The 21,048-nt window shown below is 34.8% G+C and overlaps 1 protein-coding gene across 4 annotated transcripts in view; it reads left to right on the forward strand.

The window, feature by feature from the left end:
* Positions 1-21,048, forward strand: part of DOCK9 (dedicator of cytokinesis 9) — an 87,683-nt gene that overhangs the window by 12,362 nt on the left and 54,273 nt on the right. For all 4 annotated transcript variants that reach the window (XM_042809551.1, XM_042809550.1, XM_042809548.1 and 1 more), the window contains exons 3-15: positions 488-577; positions 2,240-2,322; positions 3,785-3,854; positions 8,370-8,465; positions 9,063-9,197; positions 10,383-10,557; positions 11,805-11,872; positions 16,161-16,235; positions 16,337-16,477; positions 16,802-17,002; positions 17,140-17,262; positions 19,832-19,914; positions 20,323-20,445. In XM_042809551.1, coding sequence (XP_042665485.1) covers positions 488-577; positions 2,240-2,322; positions 3,785-3,854; positions 8,370-8,465; positions 9,063-9,197; positions 10,383-10,557; positions 11,805-11,872; positions 16,161-16,235; positions 16,337-16,477; positions 16,802-17,002; positions 17,140-17,262; positions 19,832-19,914; positions 20,323-20,445 — 1,463 coding nt within the window. The remainder of the gene's footprint in view (positions 1-487; positions 578-2,239; positions 2,323-3,784; positions 3,855-8,369; positions 8,466-9,062; positions 9,198-10,382; positions 10,558-11,804; positions 11,873-16,160; positions 16,236-16,336; positions 16,478-16,801; positions 17,003-17,139; positions 17,263-19,831; positions 19,915-20,322; positions 20,446-21,048) is intronic.

Raw genomic sequence — 21,048 nt, forward strand, 5'->3', positions numbered from 1 at the left:
TTTTTTTTTTTTTTTTTTTTTTTTTCTTTTTTTTTTTTTTTTTTTTTGGCCAGCTGAGATCTGCAATTGAACTATCATTCTTATTTTGGCGTGAAGTTGCTATTTTCCTAAGCAATAGTTTTTGTATGTAGCAATAGCGCTACTCTAATGTCTACAAAATATTGAAGTTACACTGTCAAGGAGGAATTATTTTTACCAGTATTTTCTTGTCAATGTTGTCATAGTAGAGGAAAACACCTCTTTATGGCATCTAATTCTTCCTGATTCCAATCTTGTCACCTTGTTCTTGCTGTGAGGGAAGGAACAAGTAGCTGATGTTTGAATGGAACTAAATTCTTATTAAGTGGCTGCTCTCCTTTCCTGTATTCACAGGATGTTTGCTGCTCAGCTTCTCTGCTGTCTATAGCAATATAACTTGAGTGTTGTCACACTGTATTGTCTTCCTTTACTTGCAAGTGTCATTGATTTTGTTGTTGTTATTTATCAGACAGCGTTATTGAAACGACAGAGTCGATACATTCACTCAACAGTTCCTGAAAATGCAGAGAAGGAAGCTCAGAGCTTATTTGTTACTGAGGTAAAACCGGAACCTTCTGTTTTTGTGTCTAATAACAATATTACACCTGACCTGAATTTATACTGCTTCATTTATTGTTTAAAAAAAAAAAAATCAGAAAAAAAAATAACCTGAAAAAAGAAATGTTGCCATTTAGCTCTCAATATTTTGTTTTGAAAACTAGTTCTCTAGTTTTGTCAAGGAAAAATTTCCAGGAAAAAACAAGTATTTTCTCCTTCAGTGGCTAGAAAAGGATTACAGGATAGCTGTGAGTAGTGTTGCTTGTATCACTGATTTTTGAGGATGGTTCTACTCCCACCTTCTTTTACTTTTATGCTTTTGACTTTGCCAGTTGAATATGGGTGATGTGCATGCACAATATTGATGGCATTACTGAACTGGAATGAATCAATGTGGCTTACTTTTTTATGTTAAACTGTTTAATTCCAGACATTCTCAATTTATTCACAGTAATCCCATTGTTTGTTGGAACGGAGGTATTCATAGTATTAATGCTTGTGGAGTCCAAAATTAATCCTTCATTCTCAGTTTCTATGCTACGTGTAAAAAAAAAAGCACATTCTCAAACTCAGTTTCTTTTAACCATTTTTTTGTGTTGGCATTCCCTTAGTTCTGACTGTTAACACAAGACACTTTCTGTCTTGTTGAGGCCTCTTAGGAACAAAAGGCTTCCAATTTCTGTCTTTTTTATATTATCTACTGTTTTTTTTTACTAATATACTTCAAGCTTGTGTTTTAACACCTGAAGCAACAAGTGTGTGTCTGTTGTAATTTTAACGAAGCTGACAGTTTCAAATAGCTAAATCTGTTCTAAACCTTCAAGTGGTTTCTCCTCAGTGATAGCTACCATTAATACTTAATCCAAATAATTCAAAGATAAATCTGAAAGTGATACACAAGGAGGGAGGAATGCTGTAGGGAATTCAAGAATTTCAATGATTTTCTGCAGAACAAACTGCTTTACAAATATTTAATATTTGAAATAGAAAGAAAATGTTTTCGAACTGTTAGATGCAGTATTTGTGTGCATGTAAATCTGTTAATGGAGCACAAGATTCTGTGCTGCATGACTTCTAACAACAGATTTTGTCAGTTTTATGTTACTTCATTCAAAGCCAAGATAAATCAGTACTTTTATGTTTTAGCAATATGGGTGGAGTGAGACGGTATTTCCTGTGTCCAAGTCCAGGGCGATTGCTTTTCAACAGCTGAAAGCATGTTAAGCATAAATCTAAGAGAAAGGAGTTTTTATTTTCTCCATCAAAGTGCATGAAAAATTCAATATTCTATTTTAGTAATCCATCTGTCCTGTAAGGCTGAGCTTTCTGAAGAGTCAGTCATGTTTTCAGCTGCAGTGAAATGCTGCTTTAACTTTTCAGACAACTGAAGGTGGTTAATCCAGAAGCTGAATGTATTTTCCATTTTCTGGTTTTATGTGATACATGTTTCAATAGGATATTACCATATAGACATCACTTATTACAAAAAGCAGCATTGCAAAAGAAAGGGAGTGTACAGAATTTTCAAAGATCACTGCATAATCATAATAGTTCATAAACAGCCATATCTGAGAAGGTTTTTTTGGTGTGTGTGTCTAGGGAATGCTGGTATAGAGTTGATTGTTTTCCAATTAATATTGATATTTGGTTTCCATTAACATAGTGCATCAGAACCTACAATTCAGACTGGCACGTTGTTAACTATAAATATGAAGATTACTCAGCAGAGTTTCGACAGCTTCCAAAGTAAGTATGTTAGCCATTGATATAATACAGACTTAAATTTGGTGTGTGTAACCAGTTATATGCTATACCAATGTTTAGTAAAGACAATAAAGATTTCTAAAATGACATTAATATGGAACATGAAGTTTTAAGATCTTGTTTTACCATTTTCTGGGAAGGTACTGCAGTAACATTGCCTTATTCATAGGGAGGACAAGAATTTCTGTCACTGACAGTTTGTAAGTAACAGAATAGAAACAAACTTATGTAATAGATGAAACTCAATGGTAAAATGGTGATTTCTTGTTTCTATAGTTTCAGAGGTCGCTTTTAGAGTTCTCCTTAGGAGCTTAAGGAATAGAACCTAGACTAGACAAATAATTATAGACTATTAACCAAGAGAGGTGGACACATGTATTTTCAAATGTTGTGTTAATACTCTGTATATACAACCTTATATATATACCTTAACAGGCAGACAGTGTTTTAAGGGTTGTCTAGAAATCCAAGAAGAAACCTGAGCATTGCTTTTGTGAAATCATGTTCATTTTTTTCTATATTTAAACCTGTATTCAATGAAAAATAGTTTAAAATGGACTAGTTTTTTTTGTGTGTGTATGCTCATCCTTGATACAGGCATGCAATAAATATCACGTAAGCTCACAGCTGCTTAGTGATGTTATGTGCCTCTTTCAGCGAAGTTCTTGGATAAAAATAGAATTGCAGATTTAGATGTGCTTTCAGTGCAAAGGAAAAATTACTGATTTAGTTCTCTTTTTTTAGTTCTACATATTTGATCAAATTCAGTTTTGCTTCTAATGACTGATATTCATTTTTATGTTTGCATTAATTGTTAATAAAAGCTGTAGAAATTGTTGGAGCAAAGGTTTTATTTAAAGTTTATATGAAGATGATTTGATTTCACTGGGAGATATTATCGCATTAGCGAATAGCTTTGCTATATTTATGGCACATAGATAGGTCTTCTGATGTCTTCCTTCACGTTCCAGAAAGCATTTTGACAGAGGGAATAGTTTTTTGACAGAGAGATGGAGAAGGAGGAGCTTCCACTGTTCTTTTTTTAAATTTATTTCTAAAATGTACCTTTTAGAATGACAGACAAACACAGCAACAGCATTGCTTTTGCTCTCATTTGATTTTCCCTTCCTAAGTCCAGATGACCTTTTGCATTGTAGTTTGTTGCAGATGATAATTATTGCACCTAAGATGTTAGGATTGCAGCAAACAAGAAGGCATTTGTTTCTCCTCAGTTATACAAAGGGACAGCAGCTAGCAGAACAATAGAAAGAGTGTGACCAGTTGTGCAAGTTAGGAAAATTGCAGGATAGGAGAGAGAGATTTAGCCAGATATTCTTGTACTTCTTCCTCTTCAGCTAGGGAAATGACATGTTTGTTTTTTGGCGTAAGGAATGTATAACCAACCACCAAATTTCTAGAATCTTAGAAACGTTTTCTTTCCTAGTAAAGTGACAAAACCGGAGAAGCTTCCAGTGCATTTGTATGAAGTGGATGAAGAAGCAGATAAAGACGAGGTGAGATGATAGTAATTCCTTTATTCTGTGTTCACTGAAGAATGTTGAGATAGGGAAAGCAGAGGTTATAAGTTAAGTGTTGATGTCAGTGAGTAAAACCAGCCAGTGCATTGAACAGCATGATTTAGGGGGGAGGAAGTAGTTACTGTACCTTGTTTGAAATTGCCCTTTATTCCTGAGATCCTACTATGAGTAAAACAAGTTCTGACAGATGTTGAAAATGTAGAAGCTTTTCAACAGTGGTGAAGAATCATCTTGGAGCTTTCATAAAGTCTATTTATATTGTTTCTGTGCAGAGTTGAGTAAAATTATAGGTGAACCTGTTCCGACCTGCAAGTGCATGCTGACGGATGCCCATCAATATAGAATACGTGACAATATAGTCTGAGTTAAAATTAGATTGATAAAAACTTGGATGCGGGATAAGTTCTGAAAATATGTGGTGAAAATGCAAACTAATGAAGTTTTATTAGAATCTTCATTAGTCTTTATTAAAGTCCTATGCGTTTTCATTTTTTGTCATTGGTGTAGGGAAGCCAGAGGTACCTATACTCTCAAGTAGTTTTCCACTATGTTTTGAATGTGGAAGACTTTATTCAATAACTGTTTCTGTTATTTGTATGATTTGTTTAGTTTTTCCACACCCTGTTTCAGAACACGAACTGGTAAGAAGCCAGTTCTCCCTTTTCTTAAGAGTACTTGAACTCTTGCATCACTGAAAAAAAAAAAAGAATCAAAATCAAAATAAAATGATTTTTGCAGCTTTTATCCTTGATAATTACTTTGTTTATAAATTCCTTGTGTTCAGAACTGCTGCTTGTGAAATAAAGAGAACTACTTACAAGTTTTCTCGGATTAAATATGAAAATGTAGTTGAGGAACTGTGTCTGAATGGGGAGATTTCCAAAGAGTCTCAGGATGCCATTTCTCTGTTGTTACTGTTAATGTGCACTGTGATATTTGGACGGACAGATAACTTCATGTATCTGTATCCCAGGTTTTCCAGTTTGTAAGATGAGAATAGTGATGCTCTCTGTTGGGAAGGTTGGTGGCCCTGCATGTGGCAGGGGGGTTGGAGATTTATGATCCTTGAGCTCCCTTCCAACCTGGGCCATTCTGTGATTCTGTGATACTGAATTTAAGAAGACTTGTCAGAAATATTACCACATTCATGCTAACAGAAACAAAACAGTGAGTTAAGCAGGGGGAAAAAAAACACAACAATGTAGATGAAGGTAGGATTTACTGTAATTGTTAGTAGCAAATATGGTTATGGCTAGAATGTGTTAAGTACTGAAAAAATGGATCGCATGAGTATTGCCAGGTAGTACATTTCTTCCATGTAATGTAGATGTAAGCAGGGGGACCTCCTGTTTCATTCTGCCCAATTTCCTGTTAGAGCAGACAGTAACATCAGAGCTCTTCCAGAGTTAATAGTTGCTAGAGAAGAGATCAGCTTCTCTTTGTGGAGGAACTTAAAGTGTAATCAGAAGAAAAGAGATTAATGGAAATAGGATGAGGGAAACAGATTGTTTCCTCCACGGAAGAATATCTTGCTGGTTAAAGTGATGCATTTTTAAAAATATTCTAATAATTTCAAAAACGGAACAGTTGCTTTCTTTCAAGTACTTACATATTTGTTTGCCAAAAAGCAGATGTGCAAATCTTAAATTGAAAGGTGTTCTGTCTTTTTTTTTTCTCTGTAGATTTTTTGAAAGGTGATTTATTAAGGGAATGATAGAGAAAGACAAGGTGGTTAAAACTGGAGGAAAAACAGATAAAGGTTTACTTTACCCTTTTACAAAGGGTAGAATTACCTTTGCAAATGTAATTCATACTATAGAGCCATCAAGTTAATGTTTATAAATGGAATTTTTTAAATCAGCCAGGGTTATGAGGGTTCAGATAAGGAGTTGTTTTTATTGAAACAGTCACTGTTGGAATAAATTTTGAAGCAGTGTCAGTGGGGAAAGATCATTAAAATGTGAAGCATAATGTCCAGCAGTAATAAAAATAAGGAAATTAACTTATCAGCTGGGAACAGGAAGTATGTTTTCACTGTGAAAGTAGTGTGTTAATGACTGTGAGCTTTGTGTTATTTTGTATTAACAGATGGTAGCCTGGAAAAATTTGGTAGCTTTTTGGCTTGTAGGCAAGAATTCTACTTTGTAGTAATGGTGTAACTAGAGGGGCCCAAATGATGCTCAGTTTTGCTGTTAGGAAGTATCGTGCAGTTCAGCAGAGCTGGTAAACAGTGCACTTCAGAGACTTTGAACTGGAAAAGTCTTAACAGAGACAAATCTGAATTTTTAGTAACGCAGGTAATGAAGGAATTCTTGTCATATCAGGTGGTCCTTTTGTGGCTTACGAAACTAAGGATCTAATTTCATAATTAAATGACGTGCTGTACAGAACCAAGTTCTGACAATCTCATAATCACTTCATCTTCTTGAACTTGTGGTTTTAAACCATCCTTTCTGAGGGGGTAACTCCCACCAGTGTAGCAGGAGAAGCATAATTGTAAACCCAGTGTCTTCAGTTGTCTTCTTTGTATCTGGATCTGTATCGAGGAGGCTCAGGGGAGACCTCATTGCTCTCTATAACTTCCTGAAGGGAGGTTGTAGTGAGCTGGGGGTCGGCCTCTTCTCTCGTGTCATTAGTGATAGGACCAGGGGGAATGGCTTCAAGCTACGGCAGGGGAGATTCAGGCTGGACATGAGGAAGTATTACTTCTCAGAAAGGGTGGTCAGGCACTGGAATGGACTGCCCAGGGAGGTGGTGGAGTGACCGAGCCTGGGGGTGTTCAAGGAAAGGCTGGATGTTGTGTTGAGGGACATGGTTTAGTGGGAGCTGTTGGGAATAGGTGAACGGTTGGACTGGGTGATCTTTTAGGTCTTTGCCAACCTTGGTGATTCTATGATTCTATGATTCTATGGATTGTGGAGCAACAAGAATTGGGTAATGAAGAACAGAGTGAAGGACTAATGAACTGAAGATGTGAAACAAGTAGGCTGCACTGCTTAAAGAGAGAGATTCATGGAGGCATGTGAAAATTTAGTACTTTTAGTCCTTGCTTCTAGGACACCTGTCAGGTGTTATGAAAGCTGGCAACTATGTCACCTTTGCTGGACCTCATTTCCTTTCAGGCAGACTATAATTTTTGCAGGAATGGGTTGACACAACTTTTGCCTTCAGTTAGCAGTTTTTTGAAGTTCACTTGTGCATATGCCTATAAATATGCAAGCTAGACAGAATAAATAAGCTGTAAATAAATCAACTAGGAATGTCTTACGGAGTGTTTCTTGTTTTAATTCTAGAAACCAATGAATATTATTCAAAATTTGGTTCAGCTGTTAAACTCATGACTGTGTCACTCATGTTACTACTTTCTGTGCTACTTTCTCTTAATAACTGAGGAAAGCACTTAGAAGAAGTAGATGATGGCAGTTGAGGAATTTTTTGTGGCCTTGTTTTCAATTGGACACGGCTGATTTTAAATGATTGGTTGTGATAAGAGTTTTTTTTCTGTAGATGGTTGAAACTTTACAAGTCTAATTAATTAATGCTTTTGTTGTGTCAGAACGGATTACCTCAACTACAAACAATGGTAAAGTGCCTGCATGGTACTGCTTTTAATGATTGCTTGAATTGATGATTTAATACTTATTATGTGGAAGTTGTGAATCTGTCATTTTGATTGGTTCAATAGTAGTGTACTACTTTTCAGGTGTTAGTAATGTCCTGTGGGTCTGGATGTAGTTCCAAATTCCATGAACTGGCAGATGTAAGTGGTATACAGGCAGTGCATGTGCTGACTGATACACGCACAGGATCTGCAGTTCTTGTATTTGCCATTGCTGACAAATTTGGTCTTATTTGTCTTAGAAAGCTTGAGTTCTGAAATGCAAATGGTCAGAATGAATTAAAAAATACAGGAACTTAGTTCTCTGTAAATTATTTTAAAAAAAAGTCTCTGAAGTAATAAAGTAATGAAGTAATGTGTATTAAAGCAAATTGTTTGAGAAGTCTTTTTTGAAGTTTTGGGTAAGCGCTGTCTTCTATTGTTCTTTCTGATAATAAAAATTGCTAATATTTCCTGCAACATGAGATTAGAATACACAAAGAAAGCTTACAGAGTAAATTCTATTGAGCTTTTCATCTTTAGCCCTTCTCAGGGGAATTTATCTTGTCTAATATTTGGCTATCTAAAGCTCTAATCATCTGTCTATTTGGATCATCCTACTGGCCACAGAGAAAATCTATATGTATAAGTAGCTTGTATATAAGTAGCTTGTTGCATATCAAAAGTTAGACAAGATCAGTCTCATCCCTCTTCTTTAATTAAAATATTTAGAATTAGAAAGGTTCATAATTTTATAGAGCATTTCTATCATTACATTTTGAATATAGCTATTCCATCTTAAAACAAATAACTTTTGAAATTTGCTGATGTATGTCACAGTTTCAGTCTGTGATGCCAAACTTATTTTCCTTCCTTCCTTCCTTCATCTCCAGGATGCAGCATCTCTTGGGTCTCAGAAAGGTGGAATAACAAAACAAGGATGGCTGTACAAAGGCAACATGAATAGTGCAATCAGTGTGACAATGAGAGTAAGTTTATGAATGTCCTACACATGATGAATAATGAACACCCTTATTAAAATACCACTGTGCCTTTGTGAAGTCCATTTTCATGTGCTTTACTTGTTACAAAAATAGCATAGCATGAATGAGAGATGCCTCTCATTTTTAATATAGCTAAAAAAAAAAAGCATTAAAAATTAAGCAGGTGAGAGAAATGTAGTGTTTTAAAAACCTTTCTCACCTACACTCTAGAATGTTAATAGTAGAAAAGAGGCAATGTAGTACAAATTCTTGTTTGTATTGCCTTTTTATTTAGAAACCAATGGTTATCACAATAAATACCTATTTCACATATAATAGCTGTAGAGTAAGTTATAAATACCAAGAGGTAGAAAAAACTTTCAGATAATGCAGTAAAATCTTACTGCAGACTTTTCATTTTAAAATTCTTTCTTATGCATTACTGATTTCAGCATTGTTTTCTAATGATACTGATTAGGTTACATGCAAGTAAAAGCTTTTCTCCTGTAACTGACTGTAAATAGCACTTCCATGTTTTATTACATGAAACTGATTAATAACAGTCTTACAATTCTTTTTCTTTACACCTTTTTTTTTCACTAGTCATTTAAAAGAAGATTTTTCCACTTAATCCAACTTGGTGATGGATCCTATAATCTCAATTTCTACAAAGATGAAAAAATATCAAAAGAACCTAAGGGATCTATATTTCTGGATTCATGCATGGGAGTGGTTCAGGTAATTGTAAATATTCTGCTTGCTCTTAATTCTGCATGTTATGTGAAATTATTTTAGAAAAATAAAAAAATACAGATGACTTTGGTCATAGATAAGCATCTGCTATGCAGACAGACAACTGCATATGCTGCAAAAACAGTGAACAAGATTTTAAGTTGGAAGACACTGAATTTGAAAAATGTTTCTGAAAGCAGCAGAAGTTGTTGGTTGATGTCAAATATTTCTCAAAAATATGTAACAGAATTTTAAGGTGAAGGCATAAAACAGCATCCTGAAATTATGGCAAAGTAATGACTGCAAAAAAATTTAGTGTTAAGTTCAGCTACATTTTGTTCTTACATGGGCTGTAGAATGTTTTTCATAGCTTCTTGTGTGGGATTTGTGTTTTGGGAATTGTATTAAATTCAGTCATCCTTCCAGATGCTTTCATTTGACCTTTATAACATTACTTGTATGTGCTTCTCTTTATTAAAAAAAGTTATGGGCTTTGGTAAAAAATGTTTGTCTGTAGCAAGTGCCAAAGAAAAGAGGTGGGTTTTTTTTGTGATTCTGTTATGTATTTACAGTAAATTACTTAACTGTTTTGTTGGGCACAGCATACCTGGAAAAAAGCATTGGGTTTTAGAGTTCTGTTGACTTTAATAGAAATATATTTTAAAAATACATTTTTTTTTTTTAGCATAAAGTTGTTTGAAAATTTATGCAAAGAGATACAACAAGTCTACAGAAGATTTTCTTTTGCAAATATTGCAATAGTGTTTCTGGATACATATTTAATAGGCACTTCATATAAAAAGTCCTGTAACTATAGTAAATTTATTCGTATTGCAAGTTTACACAGTATATAGGTTTACACAAGTTATTTTACTTTACATTTTCAGCCAGTTCCACTACAGCTACTTTCATTCATGTTTTTGAAACAATCAAACCAACCAACAAACAAAAAAAACAGTTCCTAAACACATTTGTAGTCTTTGTTTTCTAGTTCTTATCGTGCAGTTTTCCTTCAGCTTTTCTGATAAACTTCTTTTGCTTTGCTGCATTATAGTAATGCACTTGTTCAAAATGCAGACTGTTTTTGTTAAAACATCTGAAATGCAGAATTGTTGGATAAAACAGCTTAATTTGATTTGTGAGTAGGTAGAATATAGAGATGTCATTGTTAGATCTTCTATTTTGTTATAGAACAATAAAGTCAGACGTTTTGCATTTGAACTCAAGATGCAAGACAAGAGTAGTTACCTTTTAGCTGCAGACAGTGAACTTGAAATGGAAGAATGGATAAACACTCTGAACAAAATCCTTCAGCTTAACTTTGAGGCTGCAATGCAAGAAAAGAGAAATGGAGAATCTCATGAAGGTAAGCAGGGTTTCTCACAATGCTGGCAACAATGACTGCACACGTGCATTCAGAAATAAAGGCTGCTAAAACTTACTTTGTTTTGGTCGTAAGAAATTGTACATCTTTTCATTGTTTGTTGTAATAATAAGAATTTTGGCCATTAGACATCAGTATAGCACAGTTCTCTATTGATTTGGCCTGTGTAAAGTCTAGAATAGGATACTGAGACTGACAGAAGTCTAGGTGACAGAACCCATAGTGAAGAATCATCACCAAAGTAGTTTGAGGAAGAGAGACAACTGAGAAGGGACTTGTTTGAAAAAGCATAAAATACTGGTGAAAATGGAATAATCTATTCTGTCTGTCTCTAGACAAAACAAGGCATTGTGGTAACTTAAGGTACTTAAATGTAACTTTCATCACCACATTACAGGACCCATACAGATTGCTTGGGCGTAGCTTATTTTCTATTGGAACTCTTTAAGTGTGAATAAGCCAGACAACTATAAGGACTGTGGTGTAATTATAGTTAATAGTTGGGTGACCAAAGGATAGTCTGTATGTCCTCTTGTGTGTTTTTTGTGCTGAGAGTTTATGGGGAAAGAAAACTAGTATTGAACTAAGGGCATGCCTGTCCATAAGAATCCTGAAGAGGTAATAGGAAGTTGATCTACTTATAGATATCACTATATGCCTAAGGAAAATTTAGAATTTAAAATTAGTTATCATGTATTTTGGTGAAGATCATCAGAACTTAACACGATACATTTGCAACAAAATCAAATAAAAAAGGGGATGCCTACAGCTTTGTGAAGGACGTTTTGGTCAGTGACCACCAACTCACCTTAGAACCAGAAGATGCTTATAGCTAACAAGATGATTGATTTGTAACTCCAGTAACCACTGAAGAGTAGACTTCAGAATCTGTACAGAGGGAACTTGCTTTGAGGCCAAGGTGCAGTTCATGGTAGAAAGAGTGACATAAATTTGTTCACGGAGCATCTTCTTTCATCACGCAAATATCAAAATTAGTATTAAAACTAATGTTTATTTTCCAGGTAATATTAGGAATAACTGCTAGTTTACCAATTTACGTAAGTGATTACATCTTTTAAGAAGTCATTGCATCAAAGTGAAATGATGGAATCAACTACAACCTGTTTATGTTGTTATTTTGAAAGGATATGAGTTACGAACAAACTACTCAGAAATAGCTTTGCTTCAGAATTTTGGAAGTCTTTTTTTAATGTGTGTTTTAATTGCAGATGATGAACAAAGCAAGATGGAAAGCTCATCAAGTAGTTTTGACAGTTATTATCCTGAAATTACAAAGGTAATTTATATAGTAAATGATTACCCAGGGTATGAAGTACTAAGCATAGTAATTAGTCATGTGAACTTCCAGTAAAGGTGAGTTGTTTCCTTCCAGTTTGTTTGTGGTAGTTTAAAAGCTCTTGTCAATTGAAGTAGTTATTGAGCTTCTCCATTTATTTTTTAAATTTTTTTAAGACAACCTGGCTGGTGTCTTCAATATTTATTTAAAGCAGCTCTACATGCTGTCTAAAAGCAGCATTTTTAGTTTATTATATTCTGCATAATTTGTATTGTTTTATTGCGTACAGGTAAGTGCTAATGCACGATCTAGTTATGCTAAACTATAGAGAAGCTTAATAACAGTAATGATGTGAATGTGTTCTAAAGTACTTGTGCTTGTAATGAGGCTGCAAAATCATGGGTACTTCCTGTGTTGGCATAGTTCTTGGATTTTAATTTTGTTTTTATAAAAGTGTTGTAGACTCCTGAATTACCTTTAAGATGAAACTCTAGAAACCTTTCCATTATTACATATCCATAAAAAAAAACCCTGGAAAAGATTGTTCAGCTAATGTTTTATGACAACGTGAACATTTTTCCACTGTGACAATGTCTAATAAATAAGATGAAATAGAAAAAGAAGAAAATCGAATAGCAGTGCACAGAAAATAATTGTTACTCTTCCATAGCCAATGTACAGACTTCATTATATTAGTGACTTGTGTGATATAAGTAAGTTTTGTGAATACTCTATGGGAGAAATTTTTGTTGAATTATGAAGGGACTGGAGCTAGTAACATTCTTCTATTGTAGTTGCAGAATCCAAGCTTCGCACTATTTTTTGCAGTTTTGAAGCTTTTCTCTTTGTTCATGCTTTAGAATGCTCTCCTGTTCTTTTCAGAGGGTCTGTCTGACGTAGTCACTAGTCCCGAAGGAGTACAGGGTATAAATCAAGACCATGCAGTAAGACGGATGTTCACTATTTGCCAGTACATCAAAAAACTCAGAATACAGTAATGGGTTTTTAGCACCCAAGCTGGTTCTTTGACAGTTCTTAGTATAACCATATTATAATCAACTTTGTACATGCATACAAAAATCTATTATGTTAACCCTAGCTATAGCTGCATTTGGAAATTAGTTGGGATTTTGGTGCCATATGATCAAGTTTGCCTTGGAAGAGCTGTAAGTATCAAACAGCATGGTTATGTGAGGCTATGGAAAAATAATTTCAGTTACAAATATAAAAAGATGTTCTTACTGTATGGAAGAGTTTTCTTTCTTTATTGTTGAAGCTATCAGAATACTTAGGTTCCATATAACCTCTGGTGTGAATTCTGGTGTGAAGGGCTGTAGCACCTGCATATAATTTTAGTAAAAAAAAAAAAGCTGCTTCCTGTTTCCATAACCTTTCCATACCCTCTAAGCTAAATATTTTTCTAGCATGTTATTTTCCTCAGCTCTTTAAGCACTGGCTTTTTTTTTGCTTTTTTTTTTTTTTTTTTCCCTGTGGATGCAACCTGTTTAAATTTCTGTTTCCTTCAAAATAAACTATTTGGTTTTCCCATTCAAGTTCACATTTACTATTTGTTCGAATGCATTTTTTACTTGCCCTTTTTTTGCCTGAGAAGAACAGGGAAACTTCTGCCTGCTTGCATTTTTATGTTACTTACGCCTTAACTTGATTATTTTATGTAAATGATGTTTCTTTTGAGGATTTTTGTCCTCTATTTTTTCTTGCATTGTTTTTTCAACTATCATTTTTGGCTTGTTGGTGTTTTTTTTTCTGTTTTTGTGTGAGTGTGTGTGTGTATGTGTGTATGTGTTTTTTTGGGGGGGAAGAGGGGATTGTTTTTTTGTTTTTTTTTTTTTTTTTTTTTTTTGACCAATGGAAGACTTTTAAGGCATTGAGCCTTCTTTTAAATAAGTTGTTTTGTTATTGTTGTTGGTTCTGAGAGGAGACTCTCACAATAATTGACCCCGTATCCTTACGAAGAAAAAGAAATTCTTTCAAGGGTGATTTTAGAGCATCTCACAGTGAGGAAAAACAGTTTTCGTAGAAAATGTTTAACTCTTGTGAGTAAATCTCTGAAACTTCCTTTTTCAAGTCAACAGCTGTTATTTTATAACATTAAATAAGATTGTTCTGTGCACTTCAATGTGTAGTGTACACACACATAGCTGAATCTCTGTCCTACCTACTTCATGTTCCTTTTATCTGCAATTTAAGTACCAAGAGTAAATACAGATTTTTTTTTTTCCAAATCTTCATTAAATATTAAAAAAACAACAACAACAAAAAACAACTAGAATCTAGACCTTGGTCTTAAATGCATGTGTTGCTGTCATAATCAGTGTGGCCAAGCACCTCCTTAACCATTATGTTTCTTAGTATGTTTTCAGGTAGGAAAGCATTGTCCCTGTTATGCTAATGAGGAAATTGAATTAGTCACTGCCAAGCTATGGGGAGAGTTGATGACTGTATATGTAGTACATTCTCATTTCTTGATTTCTGACCAACTCCATATGAATCTACCCATCAAAAATATATAGGTTTTTGTCTTGTCCCTACTGGGTAAAACGCTTAACAAATCTAAAACCACTTAATATGCTTTAGCTGAAGAAATTTCTATCTTGCTCTTATGACTAGGTCATCTTCCTTTTCAGCTCTTGTAATTGACAATTCTTTTTCCAAGACGTACTCATTAACTTCTTGTCATCTTTAAGCTTCATCACGGTTTAGTCTTGTATATCTTGATCAGCTGCTCAACAAGCAAAATCTGCCAGTACTCTGCTGGAATCGAGTGTATTATTCGTGTTTTCCACAGCAACTGTTGCCTTTTTCTCCTGTGCCCACTAAAGACCACAGTAAATTAAATCCACTGAGCCATCCATATTAAAAATCACACCTCAAAAGTTCCTCTTCTGTTATGCATCCTTTAGGTCACTTTTTATCACTATTATTGGCCTGTAATAAGATTTGAGCTATTAGAGCTGGTAGTTCATTGTTTGTTTGTTTGTTTTTTCTTGACGAAAATTACAAGTTTCTTCAACCTGACAAAGCAGATGCAGATATTCAGCTGATGGTCAGTGATGAGCATTTTGGTTTGGTAAAACCTTTTAAACTAGTACAGGATGATCCAAAGATAGATACCTGCCCGTAAAGTATGACTTTGTATTCCTGTTTAGCTATGCTCTGGGAATGGCAACTCTACAACCCCGTTAATTTTGGCTCAGGGATATGCCCATTTCTAATCTCTTCTGACTTTAAAAATCATGCCTAACCTTTTTATGGAAAAGAAGCCTATGCATAACACCAGTTTTCACCTTCTATTTTGTTCCACTTCCTTTATTTTAATGTTAATATGTAGGTCTCCACAAATCCTGGTCAAGATAGGTGTACCTGCTAGCTCTGCAAAGTAACTTTTCTGTGTGGGAGTTTTGTCTTCTGGAAGGTTTGGGTTTGTTTTTGTTTTCATCTACCCACAGGAAAACCACTTATTTGGCAGTAAAGCTCAAAGAAAAAAAAAGAAAACAACAAAAAAAATGTCGAGGGGGGAGCCTCTGATCACATTTCTTAACTTAGCTAACCTGTTGCTTACTGAGAAATATTATGGTCTCGTTGCAGCTCTGAGTAATGGGTAACCTACACTCATACTTTGTTTTTTACAATTAAATCATTTTCTGAAGATTATTTATTGTTTAAGGAAAGAATGTGCTACATGAGCTGCACTGGAATGTACTTTCCATGAATTTGGAAACTTCCATGCTGCTGGTGTTGGTGGGCTTTTGTATTTTGGTGACTGAGAAAGATGTAAGAGGAAAGGAACTGTCTCTCATTTTTTACTTGGGTGTGATGGAGCAATATAAACTAAGGAGGAGTTTAGGACTAGAGGGAATGGCCTCAAGTTGTGCCAGGGGAGCTTCAGGCTGGGCATAAGGAAATATTTCCTTGAGAGAGCGGTCTGGTGCTGGAATGGGCTGCCCTGGGAGTTGGAGGAGTCAATGACCCTGGAGATGTTTAAGGAATGCTTAGACGTTGTGTTGAGGTGCATGGTGCAGTGAGAGCTATTAGTGTCAGGTGGACAGTTGGACTGCATGATCTTGTAGGTCTTTTCCAACCTTGGTGATTCCATGATTCTATGAGTTTCGTAGTTCAGAGAGAGAAGAGTGTATGAATTAAAAGCATTCAAAGCTTTGAACATCACAGAGGGGAAAAAAACAAAAAACAAAAAACACAGGAGTGAAATTGTGAAGGATCTTCATTTAATATATGATACTAAGACCTTTTTTCTTGTTTTGGGTAGAGTACCAGAGAAGCAGAAATCAAGCTGAAAAGTGAAAGCAGAGTTAAACTTTTTGCCTTGGATCCAGATGCACAGGTTAGACTTCTTACAAGGAAGCATGTTATTTTCTTTTCTCTTGATCCTTTTGAAATGAAAACCAACATACTTAGATTTCCTTTTCTTTTGTCTTTTTAAAGAAACTCGACTTTTCTGGTATTGAACCAGAAGTGAAGCCATTTGAAGAGAAATTTGGAAAAAAAATACTTGTGAAGTGTAATGATTTATCTTTCAATTTGCAAAGCTGTGTTGCTGAAAATGAAGAAGGACCAACAACAAATGTAAATAATTGTTTTCTATTAATATTGTCTTTAATGCTTCCTTGACACTGTTCTCCATGGCAAAATTTCTTACTCTAACTCAGGAACTTGGATTGCTTTTTCCTACTCTTAAAATGAGAGCCTAAATCATACAGTAAGTGGCTTTGTTACAAATCTCCTTGTGGTGCAGAAAGTTAAATTTCTCTTTTGCTGTCTTTTATATCTTGTCAGTACTATCTGGAGTGGCCCTTTGTTTATAGAAATAATGCTTATCTTCCTTTCATACATGTTTTTATGGTAGTGCAGATGCCCGCAATGACACGTCATTGTTTTTTAAATGTCCAGGTGGAACCTTTCTTTGTCACATTATCACTGTTTGATATCAAAATCAATGGGAAGATTTCAGCAGATTTCCATGTTGATTTGAACCACAGCTCAGTGCGGCACATGATAAGCAGCGCTCCTCAACAAATGATGAATGGCAGTGGTGATGGTTCACACAGGATTCAGGACGCTTATGAAACAATGTTACAGTATCCAAAGCAGGTAAGTGTTATTGAGACCTGGCTTGAATTCTGTTTAGAAAGGGAGAGTTTTCCTTAATACTTCACACAGCATTCCATGATGTGATGTCAAGATTGTATCCATTTTCCGGTTATATTTATCTTGTGTTTCGTTTTTAGGGAATATTCTCAGTCACATGTCCTCATCCAGACATTTTCCTTGTGGCTAGAATAGAAAAGGTATTACAGGGAAGTATTACACACTGTGCTGAACCATACATGAAAAGTTCAGATTCTGCAAAGGTATGTTATCTTCTTTCATGGCACTTAAAAAATACTGAGGCAAGATTGTTTGAAATTAATAAGTATTAGTCAGAAACCTCCTTCCTCCTTCATAGGTGATGATGATTTGATATAGTAAGTTCTAGTTATTAGTAGCAACTATTATTAATTGAAACTTCATTTCTAGCATGTTTTTATGAAAATTGTTCAGCTTTTTTGTAACAACACTGATATATTTTTAATGTCTTTGAATAGACTGATTTAATGAAATATTTATGTGAAAACTGAGTTGAAAACTACTGAACAATGAAATGTTAAATACAGGTCAGAAATCAACTATATGCCTCTCTTAGTTAATGCATCTCATCTACTATAATAATTGTTTCTGACTTTGGCTTGGTTTTTAGTGACCATACAATACTGTAGCTTTCCTATCTACACTCTTATTTTTCTTTAGAACCATTGGGATCATTAAACCACTGCTTTTACATTTAAAGTGCTTTGTAGGTTGGAAAGAACTCCACATCGCCTTTGGAAATAAACCATTGAAACATTTTAAGTTTGCAGAGATCTAGGATGTACCATTTTAATACTTTTGGAAACATCCTAGCAAGAAGTGTTGTCAGTTACTGCTTCTTGTCTGTCACTGGAGCAACAGTGTTTTAATTTTTTTGGCTAACAGAAATGCTTAAATAGTTGGATCAGGATGTTAACAGAGAAGGTTTTTTCGGGCAACAGTGAGTACTATTTATGTATCTCCTGTTTTCAGCTAGTGAAAAGAACAAAGGAAGGGTTAACTTTCAATCTCCCCAGGGGAGCACTGTTCTGGCCTGCTGATTTAATTCTGGCTAAGCTACATCTAAAAAACTGTATTTTTCACTTGATCTTAGTATAGAGCAGGCTACTGATTTGCTTTTCCAGGAACACTTGAGACTTTTTGTAGCTATCGTTAGAAAACAGCAGCATTGTATTTTAGGAGTCTGTTTTTGAAGTGCATACTGTTACTGAGTTAAAACAAAACTGCTACTGCTTTTTGGTGGTCTTGGGCCTGAGCCACACAGGAGGGTTAATTAAGCCCAAGCGTTTCCAAAATTTGATGCTGAGTGCTAGAATTACATTGCCCTGTGATTCAGGAATGACCAAATAAGAACATCCATTGTTATATTAACTTGCGCTGTCCATTTCTGCTTTTCATTTGCTTATAACTTTATACAATCGAACATTTAGTTTGACTTAATTAATTAGAAACAAAAGCAGAACAGTACTGACCAGCTGTGTCAGCCTCCCCCATATGTCTGTGCAATGAGCAGAATTACTACTCCAGTCAAGAAGGGAAAATGGAAGCAAAACAATCTGCAGCTAAGAAATCACTTGTTCTTCTCCCCTTTAATGCTTTCTTGTTGTTAATAAGTAATTATTTATCAAGGTTCTGTACTTTCATGTGTAATTTCTCCCTTTTTACAGGAAAAGATAATTGAGAGTTGACCCTAAGGGCATAGCAGTAGAAACAGTGTCAGCAGCATAGAGCAGAGATGGCTTTTCCTGCATCTAACAAATACTGTGCTCTGTACTGGCACAAGTGGGAATCTGATTTTTAGAAAAGAGAAACTCACTGCTCTCTCTGAAGGTTCTACTTCAGCTGAAATATTTCAGCTCTGTGTTGAACATCTCCAACAAGTGGGTTTCTAGCTCTGCTTGTTGGTTCAGCATAACAGAAGTTTGTTCACTTAACAGTTTACAAAAACAAACTGAACATTTTAATGAGAGCAGTTTTACAATATGCTTGATTAAAACTGTCCATGTGATCTTCACACAACTCTTCTCTTATATGCTATATGTAGTTGAAATATAAATATTGCATCATATTCCGTTGAACTATAGGATAGCTTGGGTTGAAAGGGACCTTAAAGGTCATTGAGCTCCAACCCCTCCAGCCGTGGGCAGGGTATTTTAATACTTAATCTTCAGGAATGTGTTCTCATACATTGAGTGGGTAGTGAATAGGGGAGCAAGTGGGTGAAAAATAATTATTTTTGTCTGGAGTTGCATTTCTGTCTTAAAAAGCAGTTGAATTCTGCTCTAGCTTCCATATGAGTTTTGTATATAATCAGGGACGTTCTTGTTATTAGCCATTTTTTTTCCCTTATAATGATATTAATTCTGTCACTGAAAAATAGAATTTTAATTTGTTGATCTAAATATTCTGTTAGCATAGTTATTTAAAATATATTATAAAATCAAAAGATTTGCCTCAGATGTTGATTTGGTATTAATGAATATGTACAGTGGTTTTATAATTGGAGTGAGTTGCTTTGGTGGTTTGTTCCCTTGTTCCCAACTCACCCTCTTTTCTGAATCACTGAATTCAATCAATCTGAATCAATCACTGAAAAATGTACATATTAAAGAAGGCTGAAATCAAATCACTTGAAATGTGAGATCAGCAGGCCTTGCTGAACCTGGAATGAACAGTTAAGAGGTATTTTAATTCATATGATTTATATCACTTTTAATATTGGTTTTAATAGTGGGTTTTTCGTGTACACTAATGGTGAAAAAAAACCATGGCTGTTTCTTTTGTCACTTGCAGGTTGCACAGAAAGTTTTGAAAAATGCTAAGCAGGCATGCCAGAGATTAGGTCAATACAGAATGCCTTTTGCCTGGGCAGCCAGGTAAGGACAGACCTTGCCAATCTATGTGTCTTCCTGGCTTTTCTTTACCATTATCTTCTGCATGTCCCTTTAAAACGTAATCTGCTATAAACATTGTTTTTGTTTTACTTTGAAGTACGCAAAGATTTCTTAAAAGCAAACAAACTTTAGCTTTGTAATAGGAAAAGAGGTAAAAGTTTCATCACATTATTGTTCAAATTATTGAATATTGAGAACTGTTTTTCATTGTTAACATTTTGATTTTACTGAGAATTAAAAGGTTGTATTAAAACTCCCTTGCAATGAGAGAAGCATTAAATACTTGGTACAAAGGAAGGTACAACGTGTTCTAATTTGTAGTAAAGGCATTTCTTCAAGAGAATTGCAACACTTGTGTTAACACGTCTGAAAGCTAATTTTGACTTTCAGGACATTATTTAAAGATGCCTCAGGAATGCTGGACAAAAATGCAAGATTTTCTCCTCTGTTCAGACAAGACAGTAATAAGCTTTCAAATGAAGACATGCTGAAATTGTTAGCAGATTTCAGGAAGTAAGTTCCATTTTCTTGCTTTATCTTATAAATAAATGTTTTGGTTATTAGATGCTTCAGTTGAAGATCATCTTCTGATGTATGTATTTGTTTTCACTTCAAATATGGAAGTTGAACAAACATTCAAGGCTTGCAACATTTAGGTTTATTAGAGCAATTCTAATTGCTTTGCAAAAGCATTTCTCCTTCTGTTGTGCAACAGTTAGCTAGAAGTGTATCAATTTGAGCAATCTCAAAAGGCAACAATCACAGATCTCAAAAGACATTTCCTACAGCTTCTTTGTTTCACACTTACTTATCAAATCTGATTAGAAGGTGAGGTTTGTAAGAGGTATTTTAACTCCAATTTAGCAACTTTCTCAAGGTTTCATTGAAGATTACATGGCATTGAAATTGCTTGCAGTGATATTGAGTTTGAAATTAATGCAGTAAATTTGCCTGCCGCAGCACTTCACTTTGTGAATGAAGGAAATACCTTTGGTTATTTTAGTGTCTTGTTTGTGCAACTGCATGCAGGAATTTTGGTAAGAGATTGTAACATCTAAGGCTTGAGCTATTGGAGTAAGAATCAGGACTCCAATCAGAGTAAGTGACTTTATAGCA

The sequence above is a fragment of the Centrocercus urophasianus genome, unplaced genomic scaffold (genome assembly GCF_019232065.1).
Source record: "Centrocercus urophasianus isolate 14NV4802_14NV808 unplaced genomic scaffold, USGS_Curo_1.0 seq_12, whole genome shotgun sequence".
In the NCBI taxonomy this organism is placed as follows: Eukaryota; Metazoa; Chordata; class Aves; order Galliformes; family Phasianidae; genus Centrocercus; species Centrocercus urophasianus.